The 19,285-nt window shown below is 34.2% G+C and overlaps 2 protein-coding genes across 2 annotated transcripts; both read right to left on the bottom strand.

The window, feature by feature from the left end:
- Positions 1-584: 584 nt before the first annotated feature.
- On the bottom strand, positions 585-4,954 carry LOC130654963 (uncharacterized). The gene is made up of 6 exons (XM_057457661.1): positions 4,098-4,954; positions 3,939-3,994; positions 3,508-3,567; positions 2,132-2,599; positions 1,790-2,043; positions 585-1,299 (listed from the first exon to the last, which is right to left on the bottom strand). Exons 1-6 carry the CDS (start codon positions 4,151-4,153, stop codon positions 895-897), a joined length of 1,299 nt encoding a protein of 432 aa, XP_057313644.1. The 5' UTR covers positions 4,154-4,954; the 3' UTR covers positions 585-894.
- Positions 4,955-5,102: 148 nt separating this feature from the next.
- Positions 5,103-19,265, bottom strand: LOC130653680 (uncharacterized). Its single transcript, XM_057456197.1, has 9 exons — positions 19,228-19,265; positions 18,887-18,941; positions 18,527-18,602; positions 9,603-9,659; positions 8,706-8,765; positions 8,163-8,228; positions 6,842-8,029; positions 6,401-6,654; positions 5,103-6,171 (listed from the first exon to the last, which is right to left on the bottom strand). Exons 1-9 carry the CDS (start codon positions 19,263-19,265, stop codon positions 5,791-5,793), a joined length of 2,175 nt encoding a protein of 724 aa, XP_057312180.1. The 3' UTR covers positions 5,103-5,790.
- Between the last annotated feature and the right edge of the window lie 20 nt (positions 19,266-19,285).

Genomic DNA, 19,285 nt, shown 5'->3' with positions numbered 1-19,285 from the left:
GCTCCACCTGCAGACTTCGCATTTATTTCAGTTTAACTATTGTAATTCTTCTTCTTAAGTACTCACGCTCTGGTCTTGTTTACCAGTTTAAGTGTGGTGGCTGCAACTCCACTAATTATGGCAAAAGTATTTGTCACTTTAAGGTCAGAATGTGAGAGCACCTAGGGATATCGCATCTTACCAATAAACCCCTTAACTGTCTTTATCACCCTTCTGCTGTTCCAGATCATAGATATGAATGTGATTATGCTCCGTCTTCTTGTAATTTTACTGTGTTACGCAGTGACAGTAATAATTTTAAATTAACCTTGAGAGGAGGATTTATCTCGGTTAACGAACAGGCACTCATTAACCGAGATAATCCTCCTGTCAACACAACCATTATGTCATTGACTTTAGAACTATTCTAACATAATTTTGTTTTTATTGTTAAAGGTTTATTTTTTTATAAAACCACCGAAAATTTGTGTAAAGGAGTTTGGCTTGTTGAAATCGCCTTATTTTTTATAGACAACCAACACATTAGAAATACAAAGAAATAACACAATTTTGAAGATGGGAAGAAGTTTTTAAAAAAACGTGATAGAAAAGTTTGGTTATATGTTATATACGTAATATATCAAATTGAATAACAATAATTCCAAGAAGAATTCATAGAAAATGCATATAAAACTTTATTGGAACAAACGTGTGTGTATTTTGCATTAACAAGTTCAAGGTTTTTACTTGCCAAAGAGTCTTTCAACGTGTTCTCCTTCTCTGTATTTGATTTTTATCCACAAAGTAATGTTTGAGTTCATTCTCCACCTCAGAGCTCTTTAAAATAAACATCCGAGGTTTTAATCTTAAAGAGCTCTGGGGGACAAGAATGGCTAATGTTCAAATGACAAGACATCAAAGACGTGGTATTTGCCCTTTTCGTCTTTTTTCTTCCTTTTTCTGTTCTTTGACAGCATTTTCAAGGAATTCCTTTCTTCGTTTAAATCGATCTGGGGGTACGCCATACTTATCCCAAACCCTCTCATTACTCATTATTTCAGTAAACTTCTTTAAATCGTTATCAACAATTGCCTTTTGTAGGAACTTCCTAGTTGACGGTTTGTAATCCCCACGATACAACATGTCGACAACTGTTCCTTTGATAGCTGGATTCAATTTATTCCAATCTGCTTTTCCATAAGCATTCACTACATCAGGTTTTGTGAATATTCTTTTCGCGTCTTTCACTTTCTCTTCTACAGCAATGTTGAACAACTTTTCTTGAGCTTTCTCAGATATAACTATACCTTTTAAGTTCTTCTAAATACAAAATAAATGTAAAAAACATTGTTTGTTGTGTTTTCGCAGCAAAATCGAAACGGGAATCTTAGAAAGAAATTAATGACATTGGCGAATTAGTTTTTCTAAGTCAAACATTTCTGCTTCTGCCGACACGTTTCCATAGAATTAATCTCCTTTATCCTAATTCTTTCTATTTAAATGGCGAGGTAAGGAAATTCCATTGATAAGAGAGTTATGTTCCCTAATACTATTTTCCCGAGTTTCAAAATTATTGGTCTTTTCGTTATTTTTTTTTAAATTTCACCTTTTCTCAAAATTTGTAAACAAACCAGCCATACCAATTTCCCGCAGCCGGCAGAGTGGGTATGCTTTTATTTAATTTTCAGATATAACCTAAGTTCTTGTGAAGAACGGCAAGTAGACTTTACCATGTTCAGATTGCGTGAGACTTAAACGAAGTTCTCAAGCTCACAAAATATTTTTTGCAGGAATGCATATCAATTCTCACCTCCAAGTAATTTTTTGCTGCGTTACCCTGTAACTTTGCTCCACCTGACAATTTCTCGGCTTGTTCTTTTGGAACACCGGCCTTTATAAGATCGTTATAAGCCTCTTCTTTTGATCGTTCTTTCATGTCATAACCTCGTCCAATAGTCAAACCTGAACCGCCAGGAGGAACATGTGCCCTACGACTGAAGTATATACTTTTCGGATTGTTGTTACCTTCGGCTTTCCAGATTATTTTATATGCAGGATTTGGACCTAAAATAAATGATGAAAGTTAACTCCATAAGAGTCACGATCGATAAAACAACTTTTTTATCTCATATTTTAAAAAGATATAACTCACTTTTACATTTCCCTGATCCTGTTTTGCAGCTTGTCCTTCTCCTTGAAAATCTTCTTCTTCGTCGCACAAATATTCTTCTTCGTCTCGCAGTTCTTCTTCTTCTCATAACTCTTCTTCTTCGTCTCGAAACTCTTCTTCTTCGTCTAGTAACTCGTCTTCTCCGTCTCGCAGTTCTTCTTCTTCTAGATGTTCTTCTTCTTCGTGTCATAGTTCTTCTTCTTCTGGTAAAACTTCTTCTGCGTCTCGAAACTCTTCTTCTTCTGGTGAGGCTTCGTCGTCGTCTGGTGAAGCTTCTTCTTCTTCTAGTATATCGTCGTCTAGAGCTAAGGTAACGTCTTCTAGAGCTAAGGTAACGTCTTCTAGATCTAACGTAACGTCGCCTGGAACTAACGTAACGTCGTCTAGAGTTAAACGATCTTCTTCTTCTTGAGCCGAAAAAGCGAGGGTCGTATTTTGGCAAAATACCACCTGTCATAAATTACACAAATCAAATATATAATTTTAAATTGAACAGTGCAAAAATAAATATTAAGATGCTTTAGGGAACTAACGCAAATTAACCTCTCTCATTGTAATTTTCCAAACACCACGCGCAAAACTTCAGAATAATTCGCAAAATTTAGCTAATCAATAATCAATCCCGTAACTCACTCACGATTTTTTATGGCAACGTTACAGATAAATTACGTTTCGCAGTATAGTTAAATTTTAACGATGGCTGGTTAATTTTTAATAACTTACCTTAAATGGTTAACTAGATATGGAATAAGAATGAAGAGAGAGCTCGAAATTGGATGAATCGTTATGAAGTTAGGCTCTTGTTACAAAAGTTACTCGGTTAGAAACTACAGGTTAATTTATCAAAACTAATATCTTTTACGTGAAAAATTTCCTGAATGTTTAGCCTGTTGTGCATGTTTCCCTTATCATACATCCAGTCCTTCTGAACAAAACAAGACAGCCGTATTGCTTTTCTGACAATCTGCTCATGTGTGTGGTTGCTGTATAATTTATCTACGCTGCCAATATTAGCGTAAGTCACTTGATGTTTTGGCCGGAAGAATATGAGTCTCACTACAATTGAAGTATGGACACACTAACCTACCGTGTTTTAACTCTAAATCTTTGATTTCTTTCTCATTTGCCGGAAGCTCGAGAGAATTTCCATCGGTTATTTAAAAGTTAAAGAATTATATTTGGTTGTATGATGTATATACATAAACTTATAAAAGTAACACGTGATTCCGTGTCCCTTTGTATATATGTGGTTATTCTTGGCTTTTGGTTTAAAATTCCATTAATAAATGATATAATACAAACCATCTGTTCTGGAAGAAGTACTAAAAATGTAATGATATGAAATGGCTTTTAGTTACCTCGTGTGAAATCACCAGCATCATTTTGTGTCACATCGGTCGAGTTTATGCAACGCACTCCTAACAAAAAACGTATGCTTGTGATAACGACACCAGAACCTTTTAAAGGCATTAAATCTCTTTATAAGTATTGTGAAAATAATAGAGATAAGAACTATATGTTAAGCAAAAATTATTGCATTTTACCCTAATCCCCCACCCTAAAACACAAAAGTACTGACTGACGTAATGTTTTGTCACAAAAACAAGTTCAAGTCACGACAGTGTGATATGCACAACAGATCTCCATCAATTTCAACGTTATTTTTCCTATATAAGTTTAATATGTGTTTCTAATCACATTTATGAGAATGGATACTATTCAAAACTAAGAACTTGCCTGTATTATTAATCAGTAGTATGGAAAACAGAAAAAATCGTATCATCTTTACCACTTTGGTAAGCAGCAATGCCAAAGCAACACTTCTTCAGAATTTCCAACTTGCACCTAACAAACAAAAAATCTAACAGAGTTGTTTTGACAGGCCCCTAACCTAGAACTATTTCTTCCTGTCTAGATTTTACTTTTATAGACAACGAGAGTATTATACCAGTATTGACGTATATATGAGAAGCCACAAGAATAATGATTCTCTTCACAAAGCATTAAAAGTAGGAATAAATGTCAACCACTTAACGTAAAGTATCACTTATCTCTTAATTGTTTAATTAATAAGATAAATTTTTCCATCCACAGACCGCAGATTTTTTATTGATTACTTTCTTATTAATATTCAGTGATAGAACCAGTGCAAATCATGAATAAGAAACAACGTCAAATATCTTTTTAAATTCTTAGATACAATAAATTCAATTTCTAGTCACTCTCGTCCTCAGAGCTTTTTGAGATAAAAAGAGCTCTGGGGTCGAGAATAATTCCTGACAACTTTGGAAAGAAGCGTAATTTGGAGCAACAAAAATCAATGTTTTTACGTTCCGAGCTGTTTTGTTCACCATACCAATCTCTATCACAAACCCAGCTGTTATTAATTCCACATTTAAAAGGCTCCCGAAACGAAGATCTCCCTTTCTCCAAACTGCAGAAAATCAAAATACACAACAAATTTGTATCTCTATTTTTTGCAAAATCATTTTGTGACGATAACACATCATAGGCAATGAAAAAGGTTTTATTTCCGTGGATCCAGTGTTTTTAACAATTTTTGAGGACTATTTTCCGCGAATCAAATAAACTCCCAACTGCAAGAAAAATTTGTGCAAGTAGAAAAATTTCAAATTAAGCTCTTGACATTTTAAAAAAGTACTAGATAGCACACTAAGGCGCGATTTTTAAAAGTATTTAAAAATTTTTGTTCAACATAGATTCCAAAAACCACTCTTTGATTATCAAGTGCTAGTTATGCTAGCATAATGTTAAGCAACATTGGACATGTTAAGAGTACGCAATTACCATTTTTAAGATCGCTAAAAACTGCTACGTGCTGTGCTGTGTACTATAGGGGTAAAGTTCCATTGTAAAATAAATTTCGGAACAAAATTAAAAAAAGGTGACACAATTTGTCCCTCTGTCTATCCTGCTGAAAAATGACAGTCAATAAGCAGACTAAAAAGCTAATTATTTCGTTTATTAAAAGACAAAAAGAAAGAAAAAAACATTAAACACCGTGTTATAATTATGGATTCTAAATACTGCGTGTTTTCCCTTCAAAACCACCAACCACCTGTGATAGGGTCAAAAGTTTCACTTCGTTTGTCTGTCAATTTTCATTGAAAACCACAGTTGGGGTAACATTTAAATGACATGGGAAACAGGGCGTTGCGATATATGTCAAAAGCACAAAAAAAAACTTCTCGCTGTCTTGCAAAAGACTGTTTTTGAAAATCACTCACATTACACAAAAGCGTATAACAAAGAAAGTAAAAAATGTCTGTTAAATTTTATCGGTGAATATCTAAATATATATCTAATTACCTGTTAGTTCGGGTTGATAATATAAAAAGAATAACAAAAATAACTCCATTAAAATGTATTTCCTAGAATGATCCTAGATCCTAAAGCTCAAAACATTTTACTATAGAGTTCTGTTCGATACGCTTTTATAGTAAATTAATGTTCTTCTATAAAATTACAAATACTAACAAACAAATACTGCTAAATGTTATTGTTGGTAACCTACTTATATATTTAATTATATGATAGTGTGTGCTATTAATAATAATAACTAAAAAAAAAGAAGTCCATCAACACAATACAAAAATTAGAGTTCTTTGCACATTACCGCTCTATTGTTTCTTTTGCTCCTTGAGAGCTTTCTCAAGAAACTCTTTTCTTCGTTTGAATCGATCAGGGGGTACGCCATATTTATCCCAAATTTTCTTGTCGCTCATTATCTCAGTAAATTTCTTCAAATCGTTATTAACGATTACCTTTTGAAGGAATTTTCTGGTTCCCTTTTTCCCGCCTGTATAATCTCCACGATACAACAAGTCGATAACTGTTCCTTTGATAGCTGGATTCAATTTGTTCCAATCTGCCTTTCCATATGCTTTCACCACGTCAGGTTTTGTGAAAATTCTTTTTGCAGTTTTCACTTTCTCTTTAATAGCAATGTTGAACAACTTTTCTTGAGCTTTCTCTGATATAACTATACCTTTCAAGTTATTCTAAACATAAGGGATATTTTTATTATCAAATTTGTATTTATATTTTGTGTATAAGGTATAAGAGTAGAGCTTTGATAGCGTTTAGTAAGTTTTCAAAGAGTGCCCAAGCAATGTCGTTGGCGCAAAATTATTGTAGATATAAGGCTCGTTGACTACTTCAAATGTTTAAGAGCTCTTTACTTGAGATTACCGACTATGAAAGAATAAATAAGAAAGAATATCACCTTACCTTTATATAATTTCTGGCTACACTACCCTTCAACTTTGCTCCACCTGACAATTTCTCAGCTTGTTTTTTTGGAACACCGGCGTTTATAAGATCAGTATAAACCTCTGTTTTTGATCGCTCCTTCATATCATAACCTCGTCCAATTGTCAGTCCTGAACTGCCAGGAGGAACATGTGCCTTGCGACTAAAGTACTTGCTTTTAGGATTGTTGTTACCTTCAGCCTTCCAAGTTACTCTGTATTTGGAATCTGGGCCTGAAGATAATTTAAAGGTCTATGTCCTTAAAGACGCAAACAAAAGACTATAAATTATAGGGAAAAAGTCATAAGGTAGACAGAAAGATGACTTTTTTTCCCTGCCACCAATTTTTTTGACAAGGTAGCTAAATTAAGCTTCGTGTTGTTTATTTCTTTATATCAAATTTTGCGCTCTAATACTTACTTTTGCACTGATTTGAACCTCTTTTACAGATCTTGCTTCTCCGTCTCATGATGCTTCTCCGTCTTAGAAGGCTTCTCCGTCTAAGAAGGCTTCTTCTTCTGAGAAGGCTTCTTCGTCTAAGTAGGATTCTTCGTCTGAGAACCCTTCTTCGTCTAAGAACACTTCTCCGTCTTAGAAGGCTTCTTCGTCTAAGGAGGCTTCTCCGTCTTAGAACGCTTCTTCGTCTAAGAACGCTCCTTCGTCTGTGAACGCTCCTTCGTCTTAGAAGGCTTCTTCGTCTAAGAACGCTCCTTCGTCTGAGAACGCTTCTTCGTCTAAGAACGCTCCTTCGTCTAAGAACGCTCCTTCGTCTTAGATGGCTTCTTCGTCTAAGAACGCTCCTTCGTCTGAGAACACTTCTTCGTCTGAAAACGCTTCTTCGTCTGAGAACGCTTCTTCGTCTAACAAAGCTTCTTCGCCTAGTAATACTTCGGCGTCTCGTAAGACTTCTTCTTCTGTAACTTATAAAACGCCGTCTGGAACTGACGAACCGCCTCCGAGAACTGACGAAACGTCTTCGCGAACTGATAAATCGCCTCCGTGAACTGACGAACCGTCTTCGCGAACTGATAAATCGTCGACGTGAACTTATGAAACGTCTTCGCGAACTAATAAATCGTCTCCGTGAACTTACAAATCGCCTTCGTGAACTGACGAAACGTCTTCGCGAAGTGATAAATCGTCTCCGTGAACTTATGAATCGCCTTCGTGAACTTACGAAACGTCTTCGCGAACTGATAAATCGCCTCCGTGAACTGAGGAACCGTCTTCGCGAACTGATAAATCGTCGACGTGAACTTATGAAACGTCTTCGCGAACTAATAAATCGTCTCCGTGAACTTACAAATCGCCTTCGTGAACTGACGAAACGTCTTCGCGAAGTGATAAATCGTCTCCGTGAACTTATGAATCGCCTTCGTGAACTTACGAAACGTCTTCGCGAAGTGATAAATCGTCTCCGTGAACTTATGAATCGCCTCCTTGAGCTAACAAAACGCCGCCTTGAACTGGTAAAACGCCTTCTGGAGTTAAAAAAACGTCTTCTTGAGCCAAATGATCGTCTTGAGCCAAATGATCGTCTTGAGCCAAATGATCGTCTGAATCCAAATGATCGTCTGGATCCAAAGAACAATGGGTCATGGGTTTTTCCTGTAATAATATAAAATAAAATAAATAAAGTAAAAACTGGTACATTGGCTTCTTAGATTTATAAGCTGAATGTTTAATATACTTCTTCCCCACTTGTTTTTGTTGGAATATTGGTATTACCGCAAAGACTTACCTTCTTCGAGCTCCAAGTCACTATCTTCTTTGTTGCCATCTTGAAGTTCTGTCGGATACTCGTCAGCTAAAAAAGAAAACCAATTTCTTTGTGAAATTTTCTATTTTAAATTTTTATCTTATTGAAACCATAAACAACATAACTTTGAAGGGAGTTACATAACTTACTTTATGGGAATTGAAAGCAACAAAGACAATATCAACGTTTTATTTATCAAATTTATCAATGTCTTCACCAACTTCAGGTTTTGTCAGACGAAGAAGGGGTTTGATGCTATTTTCCATAAAAGGCATTGTATATTGTTTTTTTTAGCTCAAACTTCGTCCGCATGTCTGGTGACACCTTAAACTTGTCATCCAAGAGAGAGAGTGAGAGTGAACATTGATTGTTTTTATACTCAAAAATTGTTTTACTTTTAAATGACCTGGTTTTTCTATAAAGCCTTCATTTTGAACTTTGCTTGTGATGTCGGGATTAACAATTCTAAGTTAACAATTAAGGTGACAAAATAATCAAATACTCGATTTCACAATAGTAGAATACCTTTTCCAGATTCCGTAACAGCATTTTGTATCTGACCAACTTGCTCTGCAGCAAAAATTTCTATAATAATACATATAAAATATAGGATAAAAGAAAAAGAAAAAAAAATGTAATCTTATTTTCACACAAAACAATTATACACACTAGGTACACAATGTATTCCTCCTTTTTTTACTTTTAAGTAACTCAGGCAGTACCTGTGTTTAATGCTCAAAAGCTGATTAACTTTGTACCTACAATTCTTGAGAGAAATGTTATAACTACAGCAGATTTTTCATGCAATTTTTGGGACGCGGGTAAACTTTTTTGAATTTTAAAAACAGCAGACATCCATACACAAAATATAAATATTTACTGCATATTTATGTGGCTTACCAGGTGGTAAACAACATACATATGTAGGTTTTCCTAAGGATACTTAATGACACTGCAAAGAAGCTTTTGTACAAAGCAATCTCTTGGTGTTGATGCAACAAGTTTACCAATGATCAATGTTAAAGCATTTTAATTGTGTTTTGAAATGAGGTATATGCCCTTTTTTGAGAAGTGCAACGTCATTCGTAGTCCCTACGACCTCATAAAATGAGTCCGAATCAAGAAATACTACAACTGTGCCAAATTTTATCATTTAGGTGAAAGTAGCTCGGGATAATTGGCCCACAGAGACTTTATGCCCCCTTTTCTTCGTCGGTTTTTTAGGCCGGAAAAGTCCAACATAGGGTTGGTCGTTAAAGCGTGAAAATTAAATAAAATTAAATAAATATTGACTAAATTGTTCTTCATATAAAATAGTTTCGCTATTGCTATCATTATTTATTCTAATGAATGTATAAAATTCGTCCTCAAAACCTGATGGCAAATTGCCTCTTTGCACGAGATTGGTAGAGTAGAGCATACCTTGATTAGCCACAACCAAAATCAAAAGAACTGGAAACAGCATCATCTTAGCTGTAACTGAAAGAAAAGAAGGTAACACTACATACTTTTATAAGAATATTCTTAATGAGAATAGCAGGTTAGGATCTAAGGCTGTTTAGAACAATAGAGAAATAAATACAATGACCAGCTTGGTTGGAACTGTGTTGTTCTTATATAAAAAGTCTTTGTTGTCGTCCACACTATCTATTAAATTTCATCTCTTTATGCTAATGTTATAAAGAGGGAGTTGATAAATGTGCCTGCGTAGATATCGTCTTAATTACAGTTCATAATTTAGATGTTAACTTTATATGCAGAACAACCTCAAGCTGCATGTTCATTATAAATTGACCACACTTCGTAATTAACGCAACAATAAATTGATAGCCATCCAAAATGTCCTTTGTATAAACCGTCATCAAAAGCAATCAATTCACATCTTCAACTGTTTTCATGTTAATGGGCTATCATTTTCTCAGGTTTATATACATCTGTGAAATAAACTTTTGTTTTACTGGGGATTCCCCTCGAATTTATTTCACTTTTGGTTTAATCAGAACCTTAGATCTTCTCATATAAACGCCCTATTCTTGAGTAAACTCTTTATGGACATTTCTGATGTTAAAATTAAATAGAAAACACTTATTTCTGTAAGAGAATTGATTGCTAACATTTTTCTTAAATTTTTATAGATTCGAGCTTTGGTAATTTTTTAAAGGATACATGCTAAACGAGGCTTGAATTCGCCTCAAAAAGAGAAAAAAAAGTACAGTAACAACCAGACTAAAATAGGTTTATAAGAGAAAGAAAAAGGACACAATCTGTGATTAAAGCAACATCAGTTTCTGAGACATGTTTTTCTTCTACAACTTATGCAAGTTTTAAACAAGAACTGATTCAAATTAAATCATAGTTGTAATTGGTGCACAAGCCTAAAGCTTGGTTACCAATAGCCTAAATTTTGTTGCACAACAGTCACCGTAACAACTTTTTTGGAAACACATATTGTACTACAAAAACGAAACAAGAAATAGAATTGTAGAGATCGAATTTTTTCTATTTTGCACAACAATTATGGACTTTATTGGCGCACAAGCCAAAGGAAGCAATAAAAAAGAGGAGAATTTGATATTTTTAAGTGAATGAACAACAAAGCAACAACTAATCAACGTTTAGCCTGCAAGAGAATAAAAAGTGACAATGAATCCTAGCTAAAAATTTGCGTTGTTTATATAAAGGTGTCTAAGAATAAAAATAGTTTTATTAAAAATTTTGCTAACATTTGCGGATACATCAAATGTTTATTTTCAACTTACGTAAAGTTGCTTCCCACTTGAAATCGACTTTCACAACAAAGTACGTTTATGTTAGTGTTATATGTTTACGTCTGTTTGACTTTCTCAACTTACATTGACAATACAAGAACAATAACAAAACAAAAAATGCTTACAGATCATAATGGATGTATTTACTAACAAAACAAGAAAAAGAAAGTAGACTTTAAAGCTCGGTTCCCACTAGGTGTCAAACTGGCGATAAGCTTGTCGAGTATTATTTCTTAAGCGCCTTAGCGCCTAGTGTGAACGTATAACGCACCTGTATCGCGAGTTAGACGCTCGTTAGACGCAACTTAAACGCCTGTTAGACGTGAATTTTAAAATCAAATTTTTTGATAATTTTTTAGGCGGTTAATGGGCGTTTATGCGGAGATCAAGGAAAGCCTACATATTTCTACATGTTTTCTTTAAACTTTTGCTTTATATTTCGCACAATGTTGGGACAAGAAGGAAGTTTTGACGCCAAAAATGCTTCCTAGTGTAAACGTCGTTTAACATACAGAATAATGATTAACAACAATACGACTTTTAGTGGAAACCGACCTTAAGTCACATCGAGTTTTTTCATGATAAAATAGGAGAATGATGGTGACATAAAAATCTCCAAATGCAAGAACATCAATAAATGTCGGCTTTTAGTCATTGGTTGAAATCTTCTTGTTTGGTTTGATATTTATACAAGTTAGAGACGTGACAGAATTGTTTAAGAGTCTTTTTAGATCAGGGTATCAATCCCACTAGCTTGGTAGTTATTTAAGGCCTGTTTACATGACATGCGGCTTAGGATGTTTGTCGGGATCCCGCTCTTTAAAATCACTTTGTCTTTCACAACAATTTTGTTCCGTCCCTGCTAAGCGGAATTACGATTCGGCGAAATGGTTTCTGCATATTTCGATTAAAATAAAATAAAAACTATCCCGGCACACTCATATTTGAAGACGGGAAAAAATCATTCCGGGTAAAGTCTAATCGCGGCAATTGTCTCACCCCGCATTTCACGTAAACGACCCCCATACTTAGCTAGCTTAATCCCGCTTTTTCTATTATGTTCAGAAAAAAAATGTATAAATCAGACTATGGAACTGAATGAAATTCCATTAAAATTTTAAATATTTTGGTAAAAGGACCGTCAAGGGTTCTTGATTGCTATAAGAAATCACATTTTTTTTAAAAAAAATATCAAATTTGGGCAAACTTCGCTCTTATTTAGAATAGGGTGTTGGTTCTATTTCATTAGCAACGTCTTGACGACCAATTATTGCCAATATCTGCAAATTTTATAAATCTGACGGACAATTTGTGTGTACGGATTAATTGTGGGTGCGACAAACATTTTACCGCATTTTCAGCTATATATCACGCCTTGAAACCTTATATTCTCCTAAAGTTGAGCTCAGTTTCAAGAGAAGCTTTTTTACTGTTTAAACAACTGTACAAGTTTATGGAAGGTTACTACTGCATTATATTTCATCACGTTATGAAAAGAGCAATTTAAAGAAGAGGTTTTGCAGTAAAGCACATCAAACCGATAGAACAAGTTTAAGAGGAGCATGGATTGAAAATAATTGTCAAAGAAGAAAGTAAAAGTAATTGAACCAAATATAAGCTCTTCTATAATCAAATCAAGTAAAATATATGTCTACCAGAGGAGGAGCCTGAAGACAAGTCTCTTGGTTATGTTGTGTTGATGTCCAGAAGATGAATGTGGTGGATAGATAAATGTTACTTACGAGTCGTTTAAAAAGCGTGGCTTTGCATTGTTGCCTTCTCTTTCTTCGACTGGAATTGCAAAGAAGACCTCGCAGCAAACAATACTTTGCCAGGCATTTACTGAAAAGTTAATTAACGGGGCTATGGTAAACTTCACTCGCCCATATTGAGTCGCCGCCGAGGAGAATCAAACCCCGGTCCCCCACACAAAGTGCAAGAGTTATAACCACTAAGCTACGTCGCCACATTATAACCACTAAGCTGCGACGCCACATTATAACCACTAAGCTGCGACGCCACATTATAAACCACTAAGCTGCGACGCCACTACAAGACATGTAAACACACAAATTGTAATGGAAAATAAATGTCATAATTCGCAAAATTACGAATTCCTTTAGCTAAATTTAGATATATTACGAAATGTTTGTTTACTATTACAGTTACTGACAGAATTTTGCGACCTTTAAAAATTGCTTTCGCGGGAAGAAACTCAATTCGTAAAATTTGCAATATTTCCTTCCTATTAGCAAAACCTTCCCACAAGTTAATTCTCGCGGGCAAAAATTTAATGAAATTTCGCACTCTATTTACCAAGAGAAAATGTTTTACTGCGACATACAGGGCACACGACTGCCAATAAATACGATATTAATTTGTGACCAGCTATTTTGTTAACGCAGAAGTCTGTAAAGGAAAGGATTTTGCGACAAGGTTCACTAAAAAAATTTTTAATCAAGAAATCTTCAATGTCGTATATTTAAGAGCTTAAAAATAAGGTAGTGCTTAACTCGGGTATACGATTAAGACTATTGAAAATGTACATACAAAAAATACTTTTAATTGGTTGAAGTTTACTTTGACAAAAGTAGGACCAAAGCACCAATTTCTTAAAAAGGGCTGGGCACAATCTTTTTTCTAAAGTACTGTATAATGTAATATCTGATAACTTTGAATACTGCTAAAGCATAATAAAATAACCCAATCAATTCTCATTTTACTTGATTTGTTTGACAAACTTGGAGGCTACAAAATTCGGAAAAGCACAGTCAAATTCTACTATTTTTTACTATTTTTTTATGTAAAGTATTTTTGTAAATTGATCCTGTCAAAAAGAAAGATGTTTTTGACCGACCAAAATAACTACAAATTCCATCTTCCTGGAAAAATATCAAGATGGTAACTCACAGAAAACAATTTAAAATTAGGATATCATCGCTTTTATCAACCTTATATTTGGATTTTCTTACTAAATATAAACTATTATAAAGGCTCGAAATGTGAAACAGAGAAGCAAGAACATTTAAAGTCCAGCTTACCCCAACAAGTCAAACTCTAATTCTGAAATCACAAATGTTAAAATGTAAGTTAAAATACTTTCAAAACTACCCTAACTTTGAAAAAATAAACGGAGTAAGACACCCAAAAAGGTCAACTATTATTTTAAAACCACTGTAAATAAGCCTGGATAATTTTATCTCACAGGTGCTTTTAAAAAAAGAAGGTACACTCAATAAGGATTTATGCCAGCAACATCACTAATTTTGGTAAACAGCTTAGAATTTCACTTTTTGTTTGGAACAAGTCAGCCAATTAACTGGCCCCTTTATATCATCATATTTAATGCTAGCTAACATCTAGCTCATTAAACACCAAAAATAATAAACAAAAGCATTAGAACGGGCCAATCTGTATGGCATATTAATTTTGCTAAAGTAAACACCATACGCTTAGTTTTTTTTTTGTTTTTTTTAAAGAAGCTACAAAACATTTTCGATTTTTTGCAAAGGAAGATCTCACTGTATGCTTAAATCGGTTTTATCCGGCACTTAATGTCTTCACCGGTTAAGTTATCGTCTTCATTGCTATCATCCTGACGTGACGTCGAATATTCAACAGCTACAGAGAGAATTACCAGAATATGTTTAAGTACAATTTTTTGTCCCAATTTTTAATGAGAAAATTATGCTGAGCTTTATTCGTTTCAAGTAGTAAATCATTTGCCAGTCTCTCCAGCCTTGAAGGCTAACATCAAATAAGGTTGTGGTTAGTCTTTCTCGTTTATAGCTATACTTTGTTTGCATAATTCCTATTACCTCCCAAAAATGCTCTTTCCAGAGAGTTTTATATAGCTTAAAAACAAAATACCAGTTATTGCTAAATCATTAAGCTAAGAATCATTTTTGATTAAAAATGAGAGTTAAACGTGTGAGAAACAAATTTCTTAATTAATTTTTTTTTCAAAAAATTTTTGATGCTTTTAGCATTATTGAATTGGTATGGAATTTAACTTAATCTAACATACGAAAATGCTATTTTGGTGGCAAGACTGTTACGGTCTAAGCCTTAATAAGACTACAAGTTTTTCCGTCATTTTTTAAATATGGGCAAAAAGTGTCTAACAGTCAATGTTCCCCAGCCTGGCAGGCTACATTTCGCACACACATAGGGCAGGAAGACAACGTTTAAAACTTGCTAGACGCATTCTCCAACACGCCAGCACTGCAAAATAATCCACTTCCGGGCCTGCAGGGGCTTCAAAATTCGGCGGAAATAACCCAAGATTCTAAGTCCTAAGCTCACTCTGAATTTTGACAAGTTCAAAACGCGTGAATTTTAAAATAGAAATAGCTTGTGGTGGAGAACTTTAAAATTAGTCGTTTAGTCTAAGTATATTTTGACCAGAAAGGTTGTTTGAATAAGCCTGTTCTCGACCCCATAGCTCTTAAAGATAAACTCAAGATTTAATCTTAAAGAGTTCTGGAGACGAGAATGTAATAAGCCTTGTTTTCAAGCCGAGGTTAGTTAGGACAACATTAACCCTATTCGGTCTGGGGTTTTTCGAACATACTTTGACCGGGGGGGCGGATTCCGCCCCCCCCCCCTCAATAACTTTTCATAGGATTGTTCAAAGGAAAGGAACAAAATGGCGGCAATAATTTTTTGCTTGCGTCAGCACATTTTCTGTGACGTCATCAGAAGCTTGAAAATTGTTAAAAATGCCACTATCTGCTTAAAATATAATTACTTTTGTGCTAGAGCGAATTTTTACATTCTGTTTGAAGTTTCTAAAAGCTAAATAAAATGTTTTTAACATATCCTCCGGTTTTTACATGGATCGAATAAAAAATTGCCAAAAATTGACCGAAAATCCGTTTTTTCCCGATTTTCGGGTAAAATCCGACAAAATCGGGAAATCGGATTAGTCACGTGTCAAAATTATTCAAAATGATTTTTCTTGACGAAACAAAGTTGTGTTGCAAGTTTCAAGTTCTAAGGATAATCCTAATAGGAGTTATTATATTTTCCCTATTATAAGGATTTCATAGAGATTTTAGGGGTAGTTTCGAGTAATGGTCAATATCAAAGCCTCTGAATGGTATGGGATCTAATAATTTAGCATGCAGGTGTCTAATAGATAAATGTTAAAACTCAGTAAGTATCATAGCCATATAAGAAAGCAATCAGGAGTTATTCGGATTTCGCCCCGCCCCTCCCCTCCCCCCGGACCGAATAGGGTTGAAAACTGTTGTAGCAGGTTGTTTTTTGTTTTTTCTTTGCTTTATAAATCTGAAAATTTCACATTTTATGATGTTACAGGTTAGCATTTTGAGAATCACAATTTTTCAAAATGTTCAGAAATAGTTACGGCACAGCAAAGAAAAGTAATTTGGGGAAGGTTTATTTGGTGAAAATTATCGAGAATAAATCTCCGCCAAGTTGATAAATAATTGACCTGTCGCTAAATAAAGCATAAAACAGCAATTAAAGGCTCTTTTTTTACTTTGTAATGTTGGGGCGGTATATCTCCACATAACGTTAAATGTAAAAAGAGTCCTACGGACGAGGTTGACAAAATAGGAATATATATATAACTACAATCAATTCTTTAACGCATGGAAAATCCAAGAAAATGTGTCTGATGCAACAAGGTCATTAAAGATCTATTGAATTTCCGATTTGGTGGGTCTGTGGCACAACTTTTTGCTTGTGTAAACACAGACAGAATATCTGCGTTAATGAGAATAGAAGATCTGTAATAACACCCAGGTAAAACTAGGGACGGATACAAATGATTTGCCGTAATTTTAAACGGACTTGTCCAAGTGGATTCTAAGCGCTATATTCTTAAAACAATAATTCGATGAAGAAACACGGTAGTGTGTGTAATTTAATACTATTCAGTAAATAAGACTCTTTTTAACCCTAATCCAGCGAGAGCTGCAAACATATTATGACCGAGTTTGGGTGGGAGAATTGCACCCTCTTCATGATAAGCTTTTTCAAATGGAATCAATGTTAGTACAGTTATTTTATGTCGTAAAGGTAACATAATGATGTTACCTTTACGACCTTTGTCCAAAACACCACTGTGTGCTTGTAGATCAAGCTTTAACATTCTGCTTAAACATTCTCATTGGGAAGTTATTGAAGGTCATGTCAATCATGTATTCATTAAATGGATTCTGTAGTTCTGGAAACTAGATCGGAATATATTGTTTCAAATGTCGGTTGCTATGAGAAGATGTATTGATTTGCAGATTGATTCTATAATCCAGACGTCTAAGCTCAAAATGGCTATTTAGTTCACATAAAAAGAAAATAATTAAATACTTTAATTCACAACAATAGAGTTTAAAGATACCTTTTGTGAATTCCCTAAAGGCATTCTGTATCAGATCATTTTGCCCGCACCAGACTCTTTTGTAAAAAAGTGTTTTCATTAAGAGTTATACATTAAAACAGATAAAAAAAGTTAATACATGTAACTTTAGTTGTCATACAAAAATGGTGTTGTTTTTGATAAGTTTATCGAAAAAACGCATGGCTGACTTTAGAAAGGAGAGCAACTTCAATTTTTTACGACTAAATTACAATAACAGGTTAAGATTTTGTTGCATTATTAGATGTTTTTAATTGTAAGAACTTATAACAAAGCAGGGAGAGGATCACTTTTTATTAACTGAATTGTTCTCCTTTCTCATTTGCTTTTGTTTATGATTAACTTGGATGAGTATGTGATACCGTGAAACGGACCTTTATTAGCCACAGCCAAAACCCAGATTAAGAGAATCAACAGCATCATCTTAGTTAACTAAAGAAAAATATCATTTCTGATATTTCTAAAGATAGCGTATATGTTTACTGAAAAGATTCTGTTCGTGTTGACCCTAGAGACCAGTTTTACTGGTTGTCAAAAGACCATTTTGAGACGTCCTATTTCCTGGCAAAGTATAGGCACACATATATATAACACGTTTATCTGCCCATCCAAATATTTTGTACCATAGCACAAGTTCTTTTGGGATGTTTTTTCTTATAGATAGTGAAAAGAAAATAAGAAAAAACAATTATCCTGCTTAACATTAATTTTCAAAGCAGCTTACTATTGCATCTATAACCCAAGCAACACCAAGGCAGGATCTTTACAAAAAAATATAGCTGTAATACATATGTCCTATTGTAGCCTTAAATTATGATTTTTTTTTACTACAATTAACACCTCACACTATGACCGTAAAAAGGCGCTGAAAATAGTTAGTAAACAAAAAAAATTTACAAGTAAAATTGCATGTTTTGATGAGCTTGTGAATTGAATATGAATGATGGAAGGTGCTGGACATACAACATGTAAATACAATAGTGATGACAATATGCGAGGAAAAATTGTAGTTTCAAACTTTGCATCACTCGTGGTATTAACTTTGCTCAATTAATTTAGTTTACAAAAGAACAACATCTTTGGCAATACTTTCTTTTATTTTTAACAACGCTAAAGAAATGTTCCCTTATAACTTTCATTTGATGATCTACACCATGCAATGGTACAAGTTATAGTATAAATTTTATACTCACGATTGATTGCTTCCCAGTTGAATTCTTGATCTGGAATAACGCACTGGATGTGCTTTGTGTGTGAAATGTATTCACTCTTAATAGCATTAACATATTAATAATGGAAGACAATCGGCTATTAATAATAAAAATAATTCTATAAAAGATACAGAAAGGAGAAAGTTTAATTTCAATGTATGTATGACTTCTGTATTATATTACTGTTCTGTTTGTAAAGATTTTGATGCAACCTAAGTTGACCCAGGACATAAACAAGGAAGCTTTAAAACAAAATTAATGCGCCTTATTTTTTTATAAAGGCATTGAACTCGTTGTGTTCATCCTTTTGTAGATGTTTGGAAACATTTTAGGCCCTGGCACATGCTTTTGAACGTGTTTGTAACATCCCTTATGTTCCTGGTAAAATGATGGCAAACTAAAATAAAGTCATGACGTTGTCACTTCGTTGTGAACAACGTCAGTCCCACTTTTTTATGTGGTTAAAAATGTGACTCGACCCGACCTGGCTCAACAAAATATCTGAAATACAGTAGCTAAGTTACCAGAAAATTCAAACTCATAAGATTTTGTTTGGTTTAAGGTTAGTCCCCACTACAATCAGCTCTTGGTTTGTAGGAGGCCTCTTTTTTGTTTAAGTTTAAGAATTTGTTTACGTTATACCCCTACGGTCGACAGTGTGTTACTTAGGATGCGTCATATACCTATCATTTGGGTAATATGAACATATTTCAGGTGGCATATCACTTTATATTTATCAAA

Source organism: Hydractinia symbiolongicarpus, chromosome 8, assembly GCF_029227915.1.
Source record: "Hydractinia symbiolongicarpus strain clone_291-10 chromosome 8, HSymV2.1, whole genome shotgun sequence".
NCBI classification, from domain to species: Eukaryota; Metazoa; Cnidaria; class Hydrozoa; order Anthoathecata; family Hydractiniidae; genus Hydractinia; species Hydractinia symbiolongicarpus.
This window is presented reverse-complemented; position numbering and strand designations above follow the sequence as displayed.

What these genes read in the sequence shown, in the direction of transcription:
- LOC130654963 (XM_057457661.1), bottom strand. Translation starts at nt 4,153, where the DNA reads ATGCTTTGTGAAGAGAATCATTATTCTTGTGGCTTCTCATATATACGT. An exon ending in CATTGCTGCTTACCAAAGTG is followed by an intron (nt 3,568 to 3,938) that starts GTAAAGATGATA and finishes GTTTTTTGTTAG; the next exon opens with GAGTGCGTTGCATAAACTCG. An exon ending in AGGATCAGGGAAATGTAAAA is followed by an intron (nt 2,044 to 2,131) that starts GTGAGTTATATC and finishes CATTTATTTTAG; the next exon opens with GTCCAAATCCTGCATATAAA.
- LOC130653680 (XM_057456197.1), bottom strand. Translation starts at nt 19,265, where the DNA reads ATGCCACCTGAAATATGTTCATATTACCCAAATGATAG. An exon ending in ACAAACACGTTCAAAAGCAT is followed by an intron (nt 18,603 to 18,886) that starts GTGCCAGGGCCT and finishes AATGCTATTAAG; the next exon opens with AGTGAATACATTTCACACAC. An exon ending in TAGCCAGAAATTATATAAAG is followed by an intron (nt 6,172 to 6,400) that starts GTAAGGTGATAT and finishes CCTTATGTTTAG; the next exon opens with AATAACTTGAAAGGTATAGT.